The 21045-nt window shown below is 41.7% G+C and overlaps 1 protein-coding gene across 1 annotated transcript; it reads right to left on the reverse strand.

Moving 5' to 3' along the window:
* Positions 1-566: 566 nt before the first annotated feature.
* On the reverse strand, positions 567-19880 carry LOC139462515 (L-fucose dehydrogenase-like). Its single transcript, XM_071244288.1, has 9 exons — positions 19773-19880; positions 17792-17830; positions 12050-12147; positions 10983-11049; positions 10267-10358; positions 9395-9499; positions 6411-6478; positions 4068-4164; positions 567-2919 (listed from the first exon to the last, which is right to left on the reverse strand). The coding sequence occupies exons 1-9, from the start codon at positions 19870-19872 to the stop codon at positions 2758-2760; spliced, it is 828 nt and encodes a 275-aa protein (XP_071100389.1). The 5' UTR covers positions 19873-19880; the 3' UTR covers positions 567-2757.
* Positions 19881-21045: the final 1165 nt, after the last annotated feature.

The following is a 21045-nucleotide window of genomic DNA, read 5'->3' on the forward strand; positions in this document are numbered from 1 at the left end:
TAAATCCAACACCTAAGGGAAGAAGCTCTGCACAGAGAATTACAACACCTCAGATGACAGGGCCACCCATGCCCCTATGAAAATATGGAAAGTGGAAAAAGAGTAAAATATGAACAGCACCATTCTAATATTGTGTCAAAGATGAGCCTGTCCAAATTGAAATACAAATCATTGTACCTTCAGTATATTAAACTTCAAGGTCCCTGAAAAACTAAACACTGTCCACACGGCCATTTGTTAAGGACCAATCATATCTGATAGATGTTTATCTTTAATTTTCTTCACCCATCGACAAGGGTTTTCACCAAAAATGTGTTAACCAAGAGATAAAACAGTTGTCACTGAAGGCATCAATTACCCTGATTACAAAATTAAGTCTGACAAAAGACCCCGTACATAGAAACCTGAGTGAGTGAATGAGTATGGTTTTACACCGCTTTTAGCAATATTCCAGCAATATCATGGCGGGGGGACACCAGAAATGGGCTTCACACACTGTACCCATGTCGGGAGTCTAACCCAGGTCTCATACCTGTCAACTCTCACGCATCTCGCGTGAGTCTCACGCATCTCGCGTGAGTCTCACGAATTTATCACCTATGTCACACTCACATGCAAGGTTGGGAAATTCTCATGCATTCATATAAAATTCAAAGATAAAAATATATTTTGAAACTCTTTTCTCTTTCGATTTATCGCGATTGCAACCAACACAGTGAGACTGGGTTCATTCTTTCCCCAATTATTTGTTGTTGCCACACTGAATAACCAGTCCAGAATCAGCGCGCGCCATATTTGATCATATATTGACAAGAGATACAACAAAATTCGGAGAAGAATTGGTTCTCAGGCAATGGCTTTTGAAAATACAGTGCAGGCGGGCAGCGTTTTTTGTTATATTTTTGGTTGTTCAAGCTTGTATGTAATCAAATTCTTTTAGTACTTTTTTTAGTATTGTAATTTTTGAAGCATTTAACTGTTAGAGTCGTGTGAAATGGAAATAAAAATGAAACGTGCTGTGGACTATATGATGATGCAGGCAATGCCTGAGAACCAAGACTATTATTTTTGTAGCCTTATTTAGGCTTAATGATGCACATATCTAATAACTGATGTCAACACACATTAAACTATCACACAGCCACGATAAATATTTGGTCTTCAGCGAAATTTGTTTGTATGTTTGAATGTTTGTTGTTTAACGCCGCACTCAGCAATATTCCAGCTATTCCGGTCAGTATATACTCAAGTCTGGACCAGACAATGCAGTGATTGACATCATGAGCATTGATCTACACAATTAGGATACAATGACATGTCACTGAGCCTGACCACCCGATCTTATGACAAGCATGAGTGAGTGAGTGAGTTTGGCTTTCACTCCACTTTTAGCAATATTCCAGCAATATCACGTCTGGGAACACCAGAAAAGGGCTTCACACATTGTACCCGTATCGGGAATCGAACCCAGGCCTTTGGCGTGAGTTGCTGAAGACCAACTCTAACCTGGAATCTTCACGGCAGGACGAAGTTTGACAATACAATCTGATGGAGGGATGTGTGGGTTCTTTGACCAATGAGAACAGCTTTCTAAAACATTTTAGCGATATTTCCATACCATCTCAATTCGGAAATTTCGATCTTAGCAACATAATACCAGCATATGTACAGTTAAAAAATATACCCTCGATAGTACAAGTGCAGATGCCAGCCATGGTGCTCAGAGACAACAGAATGTATAAAAAATATCCACATCAATATATTATTGCAGCCTTATTTTTTTGCAATGGAAACTCCCTTAGTTATATTTTCGTTTTCGCAATACATATATGCTTGTCAGAATGTTTCGCTCCTCAGAACCAAGTTAATTTCTTTACCATGATTTGGAAATTTCGATTGGATTTGTACAATTGAAAACCCACAAAGAACACAAATGTGACCCACCAAGAGAAAAGGGACCTTATGGGAGCTAGGATACAATTGTGCTATGACGTCATAAAGACATTTGACGTCAACTTGCTTCAGTGACGATCCATGTGTGTGATGTCTTGCTTCTCTGTAATAAATATGAATTGAAGCTTGTGAATTTTACTTTTGTGTTCCGAAGATGCTGTAGTTTTAAAATATAATGAAAAGTCAAAATGTGATTTTTCACCCATAAGTCCCTTATCTCATGGTTGGTCACAAATATTGACATACTTATAGATGCCATTGTGCTTAGAAATAACAAGGTGTATAGTCCCCTGACTATAAAAGTCCAGTTTCCACCCTTATAGAACAAGGTTGGAATTATGGAGTTTTATATTGGCTGGAGTTACAAGTCAATGCATGGTCCAATCAAAACCGCGTAATGAAATCGGCATCAGTAAACTGCAGTGTAGATTATTACAAAACAGATCTTGATTATCAGTCAATATCGTCTTGACTGGACCCTGCAATTTTGTTTTCAGATGTGGAATCTAATTGGTCTATAGGAGGGACATAGAAGGGACATAACTTGTAATAGCCACTGGTGGTGCTATGATCGAGCCCAAAAATTCCAGTCCAGTTCCGCAAAGGCTGAAACTGAAGTTTTACAGTCAGTTAACTCCCTTGCCTCGGGAAGATGGTTGCAATACCAAGTCATGGCAGATTAACTATACTCATATGAACAAATCTGGTGTTCTGTAACTTCTATTGATTGCATATATAAGGTAATCATGTAAATATTTAAATTGAAAGACAGATACAGGGGAATGATATAGAAGTGCAGCACACTCATTGGAAGATGCCAGTCCTTTCTCTCATGTTCTTGAAGCCGTAGTTGAGCTCGGCGCCGCCGGACAGGTTGAGATCGATGCCGGTACAGAAGGTGCCCTCTGCTGCCAGGAACAGACAAGCCTGGCCACACTCCTCGACGGTGCCAAACCTGCCCAGAAGCTGGAACAAGAGGGACCCACTAAGTGGTTAATTCTCAGATACATACTTGTTTTGATTGTTGAAGGATTTGTCTTCAGAGAGGTAAATATTACATCTGACTTCCTGTCCTATCTCTGATCAGAAAGAAAGATGCTGCAACTTGGTATTATCACACATCATATTAAACGTAAGGTCCCTCAACATAAAGGATTTTTTAATTTCATCCATAAGTTCCTGTAAACCCTGTAGGCGATACTTACCTGTGGATCTGCCACCCGCTCGTCCCCCTTTTACAGCCCTGTGGGTCCCCCTCAACATTTGCATTTATAAAACCAGTGGGTCCTTCTCACCTGTGCATCTGCATCCCCCTTATACAGCCCTGTGTGTTCTTCTCACATGTACATCTGTACCCCCTTATACAGCCCCATGTGGTCCTTCTCACCTGTACATCTGCACCCCCTTATACAGCCCCGTGTGTTCTTCTCACCTGTACATCTGCACCCCCTTATACAGCCCCATGTGGTCCTTCTCACCTTTGCATCTGCACCCCTTATACAGCCCGGTGGGTCCTTCTCACCTGTACATCTGCACCTGCCTTTATACAGCTCTGAGGGTCCTCTCACCTGTGCATCTGCACCCCTTATACAGCCCTGTGGGTCCTTCTCACCTGTGCATCTTGCACCTGCCTTTATACAGCCCTGAGGGCCCTTCTCACCTGTGGATCTGCCCCCCCTCCTCCTCCCCCTTTTACAGCCCTGTGGGTCCCCCTCAACATTTGCATTTATAAAACCCGTGGGTCCTTCTCACCTGTGCATCTGCATCCCCCTTATACAGCCCCATGTGTTCTTCTCACCTGTGCATCTGCACCCCCTTATACAGCCCTGAGGGCCCTTCTCACCTGTACATCTGCACCCCCTTATACAGCCCCATATGTTCTTCTCACCTGTACATCTGCACCCCCTTATACAGCCCTGAGGGCCCTTCTCACCTGTACATCTGCACCCCCTTATACAGCCCTGAGAGCCCTTCTCACCTGTACATCTGCACCCCCTCATACAGCCCTGTGTGTTCTTCTCACCTGTACATCTGCACCCCCTTAAACAGCCCTGTGTGTTCTTCTCACCTGTACATCTGCACCCCCTTATACAGCCCCATGTGGTCCTTCTCACCTGTGCATCTGCACCTGCCTTGATACAGCCCTGAGGGTCTTTCTCGCTGTTGGCACCATTCTCCCACATTGGGGTCCACACATTGCCAGGAGAAAACCTGTCACAGACACAAAACTTGTTGGATGGAAGCTCAGTAGTGTGCTTAGTAGTTTCAAATGTCTTTGGCTTTTTTATCCAACATTTTAGTACAAACATCTCCACATGAAGATTCTGTATGCATTTTACTTGACTTCTTCCACTATTTTGTAAGGGAAGTGCACAAGCTTCTTCCTTGGTAACTGGTCCTAAGTTTCCGAGCAACCATTAATGGCACGCGTCGGAAATCAGAAAGAAAAATTTGAACAGGTGAAAAACATAGTAAAAATTTGTTACTCTTAATCCCAGATTGGTTGTTTTCGTAAAAAACGAACCAGCATTTAGAAATCCAAATTATTATAACGTTTACATACAAACTGGTTGTCCTCTCAAGAAAACATGCCGGCTGTGCTAAAGATATTCCAATATTGTGATATTTTAATGGCAGCTTAATACTATATATATTTAATAATAATAGCATTGACATAGCCCGTTGAAATATTGCCAGATATTTTGTATATATGGAACAGTTTCACAAGTCACCATCAGAGGCTTCCCATGAACTTTCCTTTTTCGACGGCTAAAACTATAGTCTGGAAGGTAATTTAAGGTACCGACGTTTACTACAATATCTGAAAAACTATTGGACCTACTCCAGTCAAAGTTGGTACGAGATTATTAAACAGTCATACATAACTGGATATTACATTTAAAGACAATCGGTACATGAATATAAAATCTGTCTATTTAGCTATCACTGTATTTCATCAACAACCAGACCTGTTCGTCACGGGTGGAACGAGCATTCATTGAAACAGCAATCTGCATAATGCTACCCCTGTGTCACAGTGCCATATGACACGGTTGAACAAATCAACTCAACTCGAAAGGGTGCACGGGAATCACGCACGCACGAATACGGTGTTAGCTTTGGGCGTCTCAACGTGCGTGGTTCCCGTGCACCCTTTGCTCCTTCCAACCGTGATGAACAATTCTGGTCAGATATTGTAGTAAACGTTGGTACCTTAAATTACCTTCCAGACTATATATGGGGACATATAATAGTCAAACTACAACAAATATGACTTTGTATGGCATTTATGATATACAGTAAACTACGGTTATAACGACCTCAAAGGGACCACTAATTTTAGTTTGTAATAATCGTATTTCGTTATAAGCATATATACAGCATATATACAATAAATGGCCAGGGCTTAAACATAAGTTTGTTATATGAGTCAGTTTGTTATAAGCGTAGTTTACTATATTTATCATATAATGGGTAGGTTTCTCTGCAGGATAAAGCCAACGGATAAAAACGATATCCTTTGGGGTCATATGCGGATAGAGATGCAAATATCAAAGGTCAAGCAGGGACTACTTTCAGTGTTCATAAACAAACATGGCGTCACCCTTGTCATTCGGCGATCAAGTCAGAATTAACCATCAGGAATCTTGAGAAACTACTGGGATAATTACTATCATTATCAAAAGAACAGTCTAATATACTGAAAATCAGTGTCTGACTGTGACGTAGCTAAGGCATTTTACAAGTTTGGGCAACATTGGAGACATAAATTGCAAAACAATTTTGCGAGGGCACTAGTTCTAGCCAAGAGGGATCACTTTCTATATTTGTGCTTGTAGACTTCTGCGGCTTGGAACCTTTTCCACAAATCAAAATACAGTTAAGTCTCGTTAATCTGACATTGTTGGTTGCATATGATTATGTCGGATTAACGAGTATGTCGGATAAACGAAATTAGGTAGTATCAACGTTCATGATCGAAAATTGGACAACTACACGATAGATAAAGATACAAACATGGAATAAAAAAATATAAATGAAGGGTTCCTATTGTTATATTAAATTGTTAAGGGAATATGTTTTCTTATCATTCAACTTCTAAAGCTCAACACAAAACAACTGTTACGGTCTGTATGATTTATTCAAAATAATTTTAAAAGCATAGTCTGGAATAGACGTCGCAAGTTTGAAACTGAATACAAAACCTCATTGTGTGCATTCTTTCAAAGGCAAAGGGCGTTTTTAGTTACCATACATGTGGTAACACAAAGTTTGTTGAAATATGCCTCGGATCCTGCTGAACAGTTTCACTGACGAAGATATATTTCGGAGTTGATGTTGATCCTTTTGTCTCAGAATAGCTGTGATTGCCAGCGTGTTCAATGAAATCATATAAAAGCATAGACATGAATGTTGGCCAATTTGTTCTGTGGAAATAGTGAAAATCCTATACTTACGAATTGACTCTGACGTTGTATTTGGCTTCATCTACCGCTAGCGCCCTGGTCATAGCACTGATTCCTCCCTGGAACATACACACCATCTCACCAAACAGTCATCCCTTAATATAACAAACATTCTATCAAAGCCTAATCTTTTGATTGTATTGTTTGCCTGTTGTTTTGTGCCACTCAGCAATATTGCAGCTGTATCACAACAACATGTAAATATTGAAAAATGAGTGAGTGAGTGGTTGAGTGAGTGGTTGAGTGGTTGAGTGAGTGAATGAGCGGGCGAGTGAGTGAGTGAGTGAGTGGGTGGGTGAGTGAGTGGATGAGTGAGTGGATGAGTGAGTGGTTGAGTGAGTGGTTGAGTGAGTGAGTGAGTGAGTGTGTGAGTGGCTGGGTGGGTTAGTGAGTGAGTGGGTGGGTGGGTGAGTGGTTGAGTGAGTGGTTGAGTGAGTGGTTGAGTGAGTGAGCGAGCGAGCGAGCGGGCGAGTGAGCAAGTGGCCTGTCTATAATTGAGTTTAAACCCGACAAACCTGTGGTTGACAGCACGAGCAACGTGCCAGGACATTGGGTACAGTGACATGCAATCACCCAGACACCGAGTCTGACCCCCCAATGTTCCCAGCTCACCTGTTAAACAATCATAAGGCACTGGGAGCCAAGTCTTCCCTGGATCCCAGTGGAGGACACATTCAGCTGTGTTATCATTCGTAATAAATTACACAACAACCAATTATCAAATTACATTCACCCATCCTTAGTTGCTGTAACAGTATTTGGTGCCTGCTCCTCTCAAGTCTCCAAGTGGGTGAGTGAGTTGTGTTAGTTACCTTGGTACATTCTTGTTGTACCCATGCCGACAATGTCGCCTATCAAGAATCAGCTGTTTTGTATCAATCCGTGTGTGAAAAAACACTGTCCACTAAATCCAACTGCATTACCCAAAACCTGTCTTTTTTTTCATGTGTTAAAAATGCCCAAAAGAAAATGCCAAAATCTGTACCAACAATATAGATGGAATGTACAGAAGTCATGTTTGTTAGAGAAAAGTTACGAAAAGTAGGCAAACTTTGAAAAAAGTTTCCTTTTCCTTATATTCTTAATTAATTTTAATGATTTCAAAACTTCCCTGAGTTTAGCAAAGTGCATTGATATCGCGAGCAGATGTTGATTATCATATCATTAAGATAACGCTCTATGCTACCCTTGATCCCCTTCAAAGTAGAAGGTTCAAATTCTGAACAGTCTGATTTGCATGCTTACCGTATTCAACCTAATAAGCGCCCAAGGCGCTCTCAAAATTAGAAATAGGGGGCGCTTAATAGAACATTATTTTGAGTTGAAAGGTCGTAAATTTCGTGGTTTATGCTAACAGCCTGAAATGTTTACATACGACAGATATATTTTCTCAAGAATTTAATTGCCCCAAATTAAGGATGATATAACACACGAGTGCCTGTTATACACAAATAAATAAGTCTTGTGTACATTTATCAATCGGAAGGGGTCCTGATTGGGATTGTTCACTGGCCAATATATTAGCAAATATCGCGGTGGGCGCTTATAAGACCAGGGCGCATATTACGTCGAATAGGGTAAATGAAAAATCTGCAAAGAATTACTACATATTACGTCGAATACTGTAAATGAAAAATCTGCAAAGAATTACTACCTTCCTTGTGTCATTAAGCATTCCTGTATAAATTTGTACTTAATTCAAGTTAAGTATTTTTTCAGTGTGTTTCATTTTCATTGGCAGTTAGGATCTTATCGACTTCATCATTGTTCAAAAAGGGAAAAATGTCTGTACTGTCCGTTTTTTTTAATTCGGGTGGTTGAAAACTTAGTCAAACAGCAAGTCTTCCAACAAAGACGCTGGCGGCAACCGGGTGGTGTTGATCTTGGCACACTAGAAACAGTTTCTGGCAATATGACTCATGGAGCTTTAATCTGGCAGTTTTAACAACAAAGACATTAAATGAGTTTAGAGGCTGACACACTACTCTACGAATAACTATTCCTGTCAGTCATATCTCCGTCCACTTTAACCAGGTCATTTACTTTTGACAGGTGTCAAATGGTCAGCCATGTTTGTTTACAAACAAGGCAGACGTAGTTTGGGTCTTTTTGGTAAAATGAAAATCTTGTGAAATAAATGCTTTGCTGATTTAAAAGTGAATTCATGTTATTGATTTGAAACTATTTCTTGTCTTCAAGATCTGGAATCAGTGAGACAGTAGCACATAAAACATGTGAATGGATGTCATGGATTTGTGAATGAACGCAACCAGAGAAAAATAGTCCCGTTGTCCAATGAAAACATCTTCCCAAGGCAAGAGAGTTAACTGACTTTAAAAGTCCAGTTTCCGCCCTTGCCGAACTAGGCTGGAATTCCTGGGCACGATCGTAGCGCCACCAGTGGCTATTACCAGTTAAGTCCTTTCTATGCCACCCCTATAGACCAATCAGATTCAACCTCTCGTATCACTTGCATTTGTTTCAAACAAAACGGTGGCGCCCCGTCAAGACGATCTTATCGATAATCAAGATCTATATTGTGATAAAACGAGTCTTACATCGCGAAGTGCATCTCACGTGAGCACCTTGATTAAAAACATGAAAAGATTTAGAAAATATCTGTTGACAATGAGTTAGCGGCGCACATGCTTTGCAAATCCTGCAGTCGACTGAAATCTGCATGACACTCTACAAACCAGATTTCGATTTCGGTGCGCGAATTTGATTGGACTATGCATGGACTCGTTAGTCCAGCCAAAATGTAACTCCATAATACCAGCCTAGTTCGGCAAGGGTGGAAACTGGACTTTTATAGTCAGTTAACTCACTTACCTCGGGAAGAGAAATGAAAATTGACTTTTGTCTAACTGACCAATCAGCTTCGGGAATCACCAATTGCACACAGTGCAAATATCAAAAAGATATTACACTGCATATTATTACCATATTTGGGTAATAATGCAATACATCCCAACCTTTGTAGCCACGTAGGTGACCGCTCCGGTCTGTCCGATCTGGCCCACCAAGCTGGAGTCGTTGATGATATTTCCTTCAGTTTTCCGCAGGTACGGCAGAGCATACTAAAAACAGTGAATTTAACATCAAACATGCTTTCTGTAAATAACCAAGTGTGGACAAACAGTAAAAAACCTCATACCCTAAACAGTATTGTCATGTATGTTGTTTCACTAAACCAACCAACACAAACAAATTAACCACTTAAGGATTGCCAAATACCTGGCACACTAACGATTTACTGTTGGCAGTGTCAAGTATGGCGCAATGGGTGAAAATACAGTCAAGTCCTGATAATCCGAAATTCTTGGTTGCATATGATTATGTTGGATTAACGAGTATGTCGGATAAACAAAATTAGGTAGTATAAACGTTCGTGATCGAAAATTGGACAACTACACGAAAGATAACGACACGAACACATAGGAAAAGGAAAAATAAAATATTCATATTGTTGTGTTACATTGTCAGCGGAATATGTTTTCTAATCATGCAACCACTTAAGTTTAACGAGACTGATTAATGAGTGTCGGATTAACGAGTGTCGGATTAACAAGACTTGAGTGTATGTACGTTTTCACTACTCGTTTTCACTTGTAATAAGTGTTTGGTGTAACATTTATTGAAGAATACGTTTAAGATAGGAATCGATACTTTTTACTAAGTGTGCGATTGTGATCGATACTTGTATTGAGAAGTAAAATATCACGATCCACCGATGCATCAGTGTATCGTCCCACAACTTATAACATAGGTGAATGTAGTTCCTATCTACTAGTGATTAAAGGCTCAATTTGTTTTCAAAAATGCAATGTTGGGTATTGGAGGTCACCTTTGCAGCAAGAAAGTAGCTGACAAGATTGAGGTTGAGCAGACTCCGGAAGTCGTCCCCACTGAACTCGTCTATTGTGTGGTGGGGTGGATCTGGAAGAAATCAACACTGCATTATTCTCAAAGTTGATGATATACTCCATATCATCCTTACGATGTTAAGAGCTTGTGATGTAAACCAGTCAACTCTACGACATTCGGAGCTTCCAGTCAGCTGGTAAACCAGTGTCAATAATCATCATGACTATAATATAGCATTCAGGACTAGGAGAAATCGGACACACAGATGCACTGTCCGATAGACGGATTGGAATTCCTTGGTAATTATATACCCAAACTACCTGGACGTGTGGTTAGTCACGTGATATATTGTAAAATGACAAAAATAACAACTCCATGGTCACACTACAAATCACTAATATTCACATTCCTTTCTAAATATGCATGCATTCCCTCTGAATTTCATATATTTGAATAACGATAAAGTTTCAGTCAACTTCAGTGTATGCAAAACCATATTGTTTTTTACATGTATCTAAATATATTTTGCCAGGGCTACGGTCAAACGTTTCCCCATCGACATGTTGTACACATCTCTTTATACCTACAGCGGGTACCCGGTTAGGGTAGGGTAATGGGGTGTTGAGTACCCAGCCAGTAATTCTGGACTCGTTCCAGCCCTAGCGACCACTAGATACAGTAAAAGATGCAACTCACGGCTTCCGGCATTGTTGATGAGACAGTCAATCCGACCATACTTTTCTACAGTCTTGTCAATGAGGTTCTGCAATAAAGTGTGTGGGTAAGCTGAGTCTGGCAGCATTAAATTACCAAATTATGGGAACAAAGACATCATCACATTACTGGCCCCATCTTCCCGAGGCAAGAGAATTAACTGACTATAAAAGTCCAGTTTCCACCCTTGCCCAACTAGGCTGGAATTCCTGGGCTCGATCGTAGCGCCACCAGTGGCTATTTCGAGTGATGTCCCTTCTAACCCTTTCCTATGGACCAATCAGATTCCACCTCTTTTATCACTTGTGTTTGCTTCAAACAAAATGGTGGCACCCAGTCAAGATGATCTCATCGATAATCAAGATCTATATTGTGACAAAACGGGTCTTTCATCGCAAAATGCGAAATCACGTGAGCACCTTGATTAAAAACATGAAAAGATTTGGAACATATCTGCTGACAACGAGTTGGCGGTGCACATCCTGCAATCGACCGAAATCTGCACAGCAGTTTACGAACCAGATTTCGATTTTGGTGCGCGAATTTGATTGGACTATGCATAGACTCGTTAGTCCAGCCAAAATGTAACTCCATAATACCAGCCTAGTTCGGCAAGGGTGGAAACTGGACTTTTACAGTCAGTTAACTCACTTGCCTCGGGAGGATGTATTGGCCCATTCTGGGCATCACACAATGAGTGAGAAAATGTAGTTTATGGCAACAGTGAGCAATATTTCAGCTATAATGCAACACCCTGTATTAATACTGGTCCTACTGAACAAATGGTTGATAGCACTAGCAATGATCATCAAGGCAAGGTAGCCACGGGTGGTTCAGTCATCCAAGGTGCCGCAATTCACTGAGCAGAGTTGTGTCCTTGGGCATGCCAGAAACATATGATCGTGGGTTCGAATCCCGGTTGTCTCGGCCAGAAGTATTTCCCTGTACACATTACTGTTCCATTCTTTTCTCATAATACAAATAGCTAAACAATATTGACCTGTTTGAATTTAGAGAATAATTACACTATGCCACAACTAAGAATCCACCTTAATGTCATCTTCCTTAGACACATCACATGGGACGAAATATGCCTCCCCGGGACCAACTGCATTCAGCTCTTGCTCCACTTGTTTCCCCTCAGACTCTAAACAACACAGAAGAATGAAGAATGAAAAGACAATATTCAGCATAAAAAGGTATCATTCAGTATTGACAATGAAATGATTGCGATTTTTTTGCGAATATCAATTTTCCTAGACATAGTCAATGTCCAAAAGAAAAACATTTAAATATCCAAGTGAAAGTGCTGAAATCGGACACTCCAAAATTGTCTTCCAAAACAAACCTATTTGGGGGTGTAAATTTAAGCTACTGGTGCAGTGGTGACAAATGTTTTCATTGGTTGTTATATATGTTTGCCACGTTTATCTATCTTATGATTCTCAGCCGTTATACAAATACTGTTTCTGCTATTTCTGTTAATCCTACAAAAATAACAACATTGCATACATTGTTGAATGTGTGAAATGACCCTTGACCTTGACAGTTTGAAAAAATAACAATAAACAGTTGGTAACTATCTTTTTATTACAAGGTTAACATCCCTTTTGGGTAATAAAACACCAGCTGCCCTGGGCCTGTTCTACACAACAAATGCCTGTCAGGGATTAATACCCTGAGTATTCATCGTGTTGTCACTAAAGAGACATAATTTGTAGATGCGGTAATCAAATGGATGAGCAGACAGAAAAAAGAAGTGATGTAATAAAAAGGCAGACTCGGCGTTGACCCCATCGCCATGATCGTTGAAATTATGCAGCAGGTCAAACACTGGGAATTCGTATTAACCCCAGTAAGGGGATTCCCCTCAGTGGCAGAATCTTTCATTTGTGGGAGGATGGGGGTCAGATCTTTGGTGTGAAAGCAAACGCTTAAACTAAAAGGCTGTCCAACTGGCCAGTTTGTTTATTTGATAGTGTTTATGATGATAAATTAAAGACAACAATGTATATAGTGTGGTACTGACACAGACCACGATTAGTCATGATTCATCTTGTTTTTCATAGATAATATCCATCATACACAATGCCGAACACGTATCACTTGAGTGAAACACACAATCTATGCACTGACAAGCCATGCACTGACAAGCCAAGGATCACGAAGAACAAGGCTCAGTCCAACTAACAGCCAGCGGACTGACCAGCTTGGCACAGCAAACTGACATTGCACAAACCTGTGGGTCAGGGATGTTGTCAGGTGTTGTCTTGAACTGTTCACCTGATAAATATGTATGTAATGCTGATCAAGTCTTTATCAATCAGGTTATCTCCTTGGTATGGGTTACATCATTTGAATGTACTCTGCACCACAGCTTGAGGACTTACATTACTGATCACGTTGGTTGTAATTCCTTGTATTAACGTGTCACTAGTAGGGATGGGATGGGTAACTCAGGTACTCGGGTCGGGTTGGGTCTGAGTAAGACCTGGGTACCCACAGTACTACCTGGACCCGGGGTTGGTCATGTGATATATTGTTTAATCACGAAAACTCAGTGGTTACACTAAAAGTCGCTAATGTTCACATTTCTTTCTGACAATGTGCACATTCATTTTGACTTGTATATATTGGAGTAAAGAGTGAGTGAGTGAGTGAGTTGGGTTTAACGCCGCTTTTAATATTATTCCAGTTATATCACGGCGTGTCAGCTTAATGTGGGAGGAAAGCCCGAAATGACGCAGGTTTGGAGTAAAGAAAAAGCTTCAGTCAACTTCAGTGTATGCATGATCTGATCTTCTGATACATGCATCTAAATACTTTTTGACTGGGCTGTAGTAAAACAATTCCCAATCAGACATTTTTTTCAACTCTTGAGACCGACAGTGGGTACTCAGTTAGGGTCAGGTAATAGAGAGTCTGGTACCCGGGTCGTAAATTTGGACTCGTCCCAGCCCTAGCCACTAGCACTACAGTTTTAGTTGTAAAGGCACACTTAAAATAATTTCTCATTGCCTGAGGGGCAAAAATGGTGTTGCTTAAAATCATATCTTTTTTACAATAATATCTGGATGTTTATTACACGAAGCCAGTGATAAAAGTAAGTAAACTGGACAAGCCTAAGAAATGAACATGTATAAATGTTCTTAATACACAGTTGGACTCGTCAAGTTCATGGATTTAGAAATTGAAAAAGCTTTTATCAATCTCAGTGAAAGGTAAGAAGGCATGCTTCTGAACTGATTATTATCTAGCTCTTGGCAATATGCCCGAGATTGATCACGAGTATAATAGGTTGTAGCAGGATCGCTCAGGCAACATGGAGTTTGCAGTATAAAACCTAACAAGGGATGCATAAAACCCCATGTACCCCAAGTGATCCTGCTACAAGGAATTCATCTTACCGACATGTTTGGAGATGACATTGTAAAAGAATTCAAACAAATTCCAAATTGAAAGAAAACAGTTGTTCGAATGAGCTGAGGTTAGCTTGCGGTATGTCACGTCACTTCCACAGACTCGGAAAAAGTGTGTGGGTCTTTGCTTGGAAGCGGGGAATAAGGGATTAATTGGTGGCACAAATACAAAACAACTGTTTTCAACCTTGTGTAGAGTCATCATAACCCTTTATCTCGAGTTAAACATGTTAAAACATTGGTTAAACCCTCACACTGATGCTTCAATAACTATCAATCCTGTGACGTCATCAATACTGATTTTCACGATATGATACTATAAACACTTATAATGGAGTCAGTAGATTGTAGTACACTGCAAATTAAGGTGGTCATGCATTGGTTAACTGAGATGCCTGTCAAAGTAACTGGTACTTCACGCACCAATGGCAGCCAACCATCCATGTAACCATGGTTAACTATAAGTGGCCACTGAAGCGCAGACAGCCATTGAAGTGCTCTTCACAGACAGCTTTGCTTTCAGACATTTTTTTCAACTCTTGAGACCGACAGTGGGTACTCAGTTAGGGTCAGGTAATAGAGAGTCTGGTACCCGGGTCGTAAACTTGGACTGTTCAGGTGCTGTTCACAGACGGCTTTCCTTTCGCAGGTATCTATCCAAGTGCTGTTCACAGACGGCTTTCCTTTCGCAGGTATCTATCAAAGTGCTGTTCACAGACGGCTTTCCTTTCGCAGGTACCTATCCATGTGCTGTTCACAGACAGCTTTCCTTTCGCAGGTATCTATCCAAGTGCTGTTCACAGACGGCTTTCCTTTCGCAGGTATCTATCCAAGTGCTGTTCACAGACGGCTTTCCTTTCGTAGGTATCTATCCAAGTGCTGTTCACAGACAGCTTTCCTTTCGCAGGTATCTACCCCAGTGCTGTTCACAGACAGCTTTCCTTTCGCAGGTATCTATCCAAGTGCTGTTCACAGACAGCTTTCCTTTCGCAGGTATCTATCCAAGTGCTGTTCACAGACAGCTTTCCTTTCGCAGGTATCTATCCAAGTGCTGTTCACAGACGGCTTTCCTTTCGCAGGTATCTACCCGAGTGCTGTTCACAGACAGCTTTCCTTTCGAAGGTATCTATCCAAGTGCTGTTAACAGACGGCTTTCCTTTCGCAGGTACCTATCCAAGTGCTGTTCACAGACAGCTTTCCTTTCGCAGGTATCTACCCCAGTGCTGTTCACAGACAGCTTTCCTTTCGCAGGTATCTATCCAAGTGCTGTTCACAGACGGCTTTCCTTTTGCAGGTATCTACCCGAGTGCTGTTCACAGACAGCTTTCCTTTTGCAGGTATCTATCCAAGTGCTGTTCACAGACAGCTTTCCTTTCGCAGGTACCTATCCAAGTGCAGCTTTCCTTTCGCAGGTATCTACCCGAGTGCTGTTCACAGACAGCTTTCCTTTTGCAGGTATCTACCCGAGTGCTGTTCACAGACAGCTTTCCTTTTGCAGGTATCTATCCAAGTGCTGTTCACAGACAGCTTTCCTTTCGCAGGTATCTATCCAAGTGCTGTTCACAGACGGCTTTCATTTTGCAGGTATCTACCCGAGTGCTGTTCACAGACAGCTTTCCTTTCGCAGGTATCTATCCAAGTGCTGTTCACAGACAGCTTTCCTTTCGCAGGTACCTATCCAAGTGCTGTTCACAGACAGCTTTCCTTTCGCAGGTATCTACCCGAGTGCTGTTCACAGACAGCTTTCCTTTTGCAGGTATCTACCCGAGTGCTGTTCACAGACAGCTTTCCTTTTGCAGGTATCTATCCAAGTGCTGTTCACAGACAGCTTTCCTTTCGCAGGTATCTATCCAAGTGCTGTTCACAGACGGCTTTCCTTTCGCAGGTATCTACCCGAGTGCTGTTGAGACAGCTTTCCTTTCGCAGGTACCTATCCAAGTGCTGTTCACAGACAGCTTTCCTTTCGCAGGTATCTACCCGAGTGCTGTTCACAGACAGCTTTCCTTTTGCAGGTATCTATCCAAGTGCTGTTCAGAGACGGCTTTCCTTTCGCAGGTATCTATCCAAGTGCTGTTCACAGACGGCTTTCCTTTTGCTGGTATCTACCCGAGTGCTGTTCACAGACAGCTTTCCTTTCGCAGGTATCTATCCAAGTGCTGTTCAGAGACGGCTTTCCTTTCGCAGGTATCTATCCAAGTGCTGTTCACAGACCGCTTTCCTTTTGCTGGTATCTACCCGAGTGCTGTTCACAGACAGCTTTCCTTTTGCAGGTATCTATCCAAGTGCTGTTCAGAGACGGCTTTCCTTTTGCAGGTATCTATCCAAGTGCTGTTCACAGACAGCTTTCCTTTCGCAGGTATCTATCCAAGTGCTGCTCACAGACAGCTTTCCTTTTGCAGGTATCTACCCAAGTGCTGTTCACAGACAGCTTTCCTTTCGCAGGTATCTACCCGAGTGCTGTTCACAGACAGCTTTCCTTTTGCAGGTATCTATCCAAGTGCTGTTCACAGACAGCTTTCCTTTTGCAGGTATCTATCCAAGTGCTGTTCACAGACAGCTTTCCTTTTGCAGGTATCTATCCAAGTGCTGTTCACAGACAGCTTTCCTTTCGCAGGTATCTATCCAAGTGCTGTTCACAGACAGCTTTCCTTTCGCAGGTATCTATCCAAGTGCTGTTCACAGACAGCTTTCCTTTCGCAGGTATCTATCCAAGTGCTGTTCACAGACAGCTTTCCTTTCGCAGGTATCTATCCAAGTGCTGTTCACAGACAGCTTTCCTTTTGCAGGTATCTATCCAAGTGCTGTTCACAGACAGCTTTCCTTTTGCAGGTATCTATCCAAGTGCTGTTCACAGACGGCTTTCCTTTTGCACGTATCTATCCAAGTGCTGTTCACAGACGGCTTTCCTTTTGCACGTATCTATCCAAGTGCTGTTCACAGACGGCTTTCCTTTTGCAGGTATCTATCCAAGTGCTGTTCACAGACGGCTTTCCTTTTGCACGTATCTATCCAAGTGCTGTTCACAGACGGCTTTCCTTTTGCACGTATCTATCCAAGTGCTGTTCACAGACGGCTTTCCTTTCGCAGGTATCTATCCAAGTGCTGTTCATTCTTCTTGTTCCCAGCTATCTGTTGCAGTCAACTATCCAACACTTTTTATGCACAGCTTTCCCTTCACTACGTTCACAGTCAACCATCCAAATACAATTAACATGCAGCTTTCCCTACACCATGTTCACAGTCAACCATCCAAATACAGCACTATCCAGCTTTGCATTTACCCTCAAGCACAAGATTTGTTAAAGCAAAAATTGGGATATTGACGTAAAACAAAAATACAAACAAAGACTGAATGATTTGTTGACAACATACCTCCCCTGCAGCAGAATACAACATTTGATCCATTCTTCACTGAAATGAAAGAGGAAGTACTGTAATGGGATACTGGTTCCATACCATTGTATATTAGAGGTATATCTGATGTTTTAGTTTGTTTGTTGTTCAATGTTCAATGCCACACTGAACAATATTCCAGTAGTATCACAGTGGCCTGTTTGGACCAGACAAATCAATGGCAGATATTTTGAGTCCCATGCCGTTGGGGAATGCTGTTTTTATTGTTGTTGTTTGACGCCTCACTCAGCAATATTCTAGCTATATGACGGCGGTCAGTAAATAATCGAGTCTGGACTAGACAATCCAGTGATTGACATCATGAGCATCGATCCATGCAATTGGGATAGGATGATATGCATCAACCAAGTCAGCGAGCCTGACCACCTGATCCCATTAGTCGCCTCTTACGACAAGCAAAGTCGCCTTTTCGGGGGATGACAACTCATAACAAAAACTAAAATTTGAAGACAGCAACCTTTTTTATTTCATGTGCTTTCATTGTTTGCTTCACTGAATTTGTTTTTAGCCAGCAGCTTGCAGTTGTGGAGCACCATTAGTTTTAATTGCAATTGTAACTGTACAGCAAAGCACCTTGTTTGCTCATGTTATCGACCCATGGATTCCCTGGGCCAGGCAACCACGTCACAGCTGGAATATCATGGACTTAATAGCATTTAGTGATGAGAACTAAATGTCTTTATGTCAGGCTTGGCACCATTGCTAATATTATTACAGCTAAATACCTTCATTCCGTGCGGCTATGTGCTGATTTGCATGGTGTCATCGTCTCTGGCCTAGCTCCGCTCTAGGCACGTCCGATATAGGAGCGTTTTTTTATATTTACGATGACCTTTTGTAGCGTGGCATCAGCTCACGCATCACTTGCTCTCCAGCTTTCAGCCATACAACACATAGTTATAATAGCGCATTCATCTATAGGTTGTTGCACCCACCCACCCACCCTGTTATCCTCAGTTACTAGTTATTCAAGCTTTGATGTTGTCAATTTGCTGGAACTTTACTGGAGCATTACGTTTGTATATAATGATGTTGTCATGAATAAAATGTTGTGGATGGGTGGGGTGCTGGTGGACTGCATTACAAGTTACATTTTGCTCGCTTTACAGCAGGAACCAATTTATCCATTCGGCTTTACAGCAGATGGCTTAGTGTCCGCTTTACAGCGGATGGTCAGCGTGGCAACAATAGTTGCCTTCGTTCATGATTTGGCAATGGTACTTGCCTTGCAGCGTTTGTTGCAGAGCAGCGGATGCTGCATCGGTAAGCAACATGGGTTGCTTGGCAATGGTTGTTGCAAGGCAGCGGTTGCTGCAGTTGGGGTTGCTTAACAAGGGTTAAGCTCATTTCAGTCCTCCAGTACCTCCACATCCGCGACCATTTCATCCAAATAATATCTCTTGTCTTAATTTGAAGTTCCGCTATCATGCATGATGGCGGAGCCTGTCATAATGGAGCCATGTCCTTATATAAAGTGTAAAACAATATTCCGACCTAGCAAAGAAATCCGGCAGAGAGCTACCAAACGGTGGAATACGTACACATTTTAAATAGAAATCGCCACACAAATTACAAACATTGAAACAGGACAGAATCCCCTATAAGTTAGAATCATAATGATAATCTCACAACACCCAACGTTTTCAAATGCTATAATGCATTATTCCATCTATACCGATCTATTTCACTTATGTTGGGAAGCTATTATTGACCTGAAAGACAAAGACACTTAAACAGGAGAATCAGTTGATCGTCAGCTGGCAAGGGGCGGTGTGGAGTGACAGTTGGCGTATGTCGACGCGTAACAGTAGAGTCTAAGGTCTATCTCTATGTTAGGAAAGGCATTTGCAGCAAGAGTACGATTCGGCATCAACGCTTGATCCTATATACACTCCAAAATCGAAACAGATTGCTATTACTGGACTGACAATCTACTCACCGAACACTTCTACACATCCTTTGCCTATCCCTTTCGAACCGCCTGTTACGATAGTCACTTTGTCTTTGTAACGTAAACCCGTACCAACTGATGCAGCCATTGTTTACCTCCGAAGTAGTGATGTCATGTGAGCAGTCAGCTGACCTGTAAAAGCGGTGAACTTTACACATGGTCCCTGCAGATAAACAATGCCGATTTCAAGTTTTGTATATGAATACAAAATGTATCTGGCTTTTTTAAACTTGTTGAAAGCGTTTTATTCTAACAGCTTTCCAGTTAAAATGATTGAGTTTTCAAGCTAAACTCACTGTGGTAACGGGTTAGATTATTCCGGGGGCAGAATAAGTTCCCAGGATGCGTGGCGTAATGGTAATGAGTGAGTGAGCAATATTCACGCCGAAGACGCGGGTTCGATTCCCCACATGGGTTCAATGTGTGAAGCCCATTTCTGATGTCCCGCACCGTGATATTGCCGGAATATTGCCAAAAGCGGCGCCAAACCACACTCACTCACTATCCTAGTGACAGATTGATTTGGGTTTATCGCCGCTTTGAACAGTATTTCAGTTATATCACGGCGTGTCAACTTAATGTGGGAGGAAAGCCCGAAGTGATGCAGATCTTAGACGTTTACCACTTAATAATTTGTTAATGTGAAGTTTACATGATATATGGCTTTTCCATTGGACGAGACACAATTTAACGTTCATACGTTTTTCACAAGACGGTATTCTTGAAGCTCCGACGTTCATACAGTTTGTCACATACTCCTGAACTCACACAAAGTGAAAGTCAATTCTTAAGGTGAAACCCACGAGCACGGATAAGGTGCTGACAATCAACAGCCTATCGAGGACACAACTCTGCACAGCAAGATATGGTGCCTTAGACGACAGGGTCACCTGGCTGTGACTTTAAGTGCTAACCGACCATGTCAAGAGAACAAATGTTGTTGTTTTCGTTTGGGAAGAACTGAGGCAAAAGGAATAGAAACAATTGGGAAGCACCAGGATTCGAACCCACTATCATAGCTTTCTGCCATGACCAAGGGACGCAACTCTGCATGCACAGTGAAATGCGGTTCCTTGGGCGACTTGGGCACTCGTGTCTCCCCTATCTGTTTTTTGTCTAGTAGCAACATATTTTGTTGTTGTTGTTGTTGTTGTTGTTGTTTAACGCCGCACTCAGCAATATAGCAACATCTTAACACTGTGGTTTCAGTTGTGTTTGGTTGTTTGTTGGTTTCAATGGTGAATTGTCTCAGCAAGTGTAT

This window comes from Haliotis cracherodii, unplaced genomic scaffold (assembly GCF_022045235.1).
Source record: "Haliotis cracherodii isolate W230 unplaced genomic scaffold, xgHalCrac1.p SCAF_15, whole genome shotgun sequence".
Taxonomy (NCBI): Eukaryota; Metazoa; Mollusca; class Gastropoda; order Lepetellida; family Haliotidae; genus Haliotis; species Haliotis cracherodii.

Coding starts and splice junctions, on each gene's coding strand:
- LOC139462515 (XM_071244288.1), bottom strand. CDS start 19,872: ATGGCTGCATCAGTTGGTACGGGTTTACGTTACAAAGACAAAGTGACT. Junction 17,831..19,772: donor AGGATGTGTAGAAGTGTTCG/GTGAGTAGATTG, acceptor CTTTCATTTCAG/TGAAGAATGGATCAAATGTT. Junction 6,479..9,394: donor TCACCTACGTGGCTACAAAG/GTTGGGATGTAT, acceptor TGTATGTTCCAG/GGAGGAATCAGTGCTATGAC.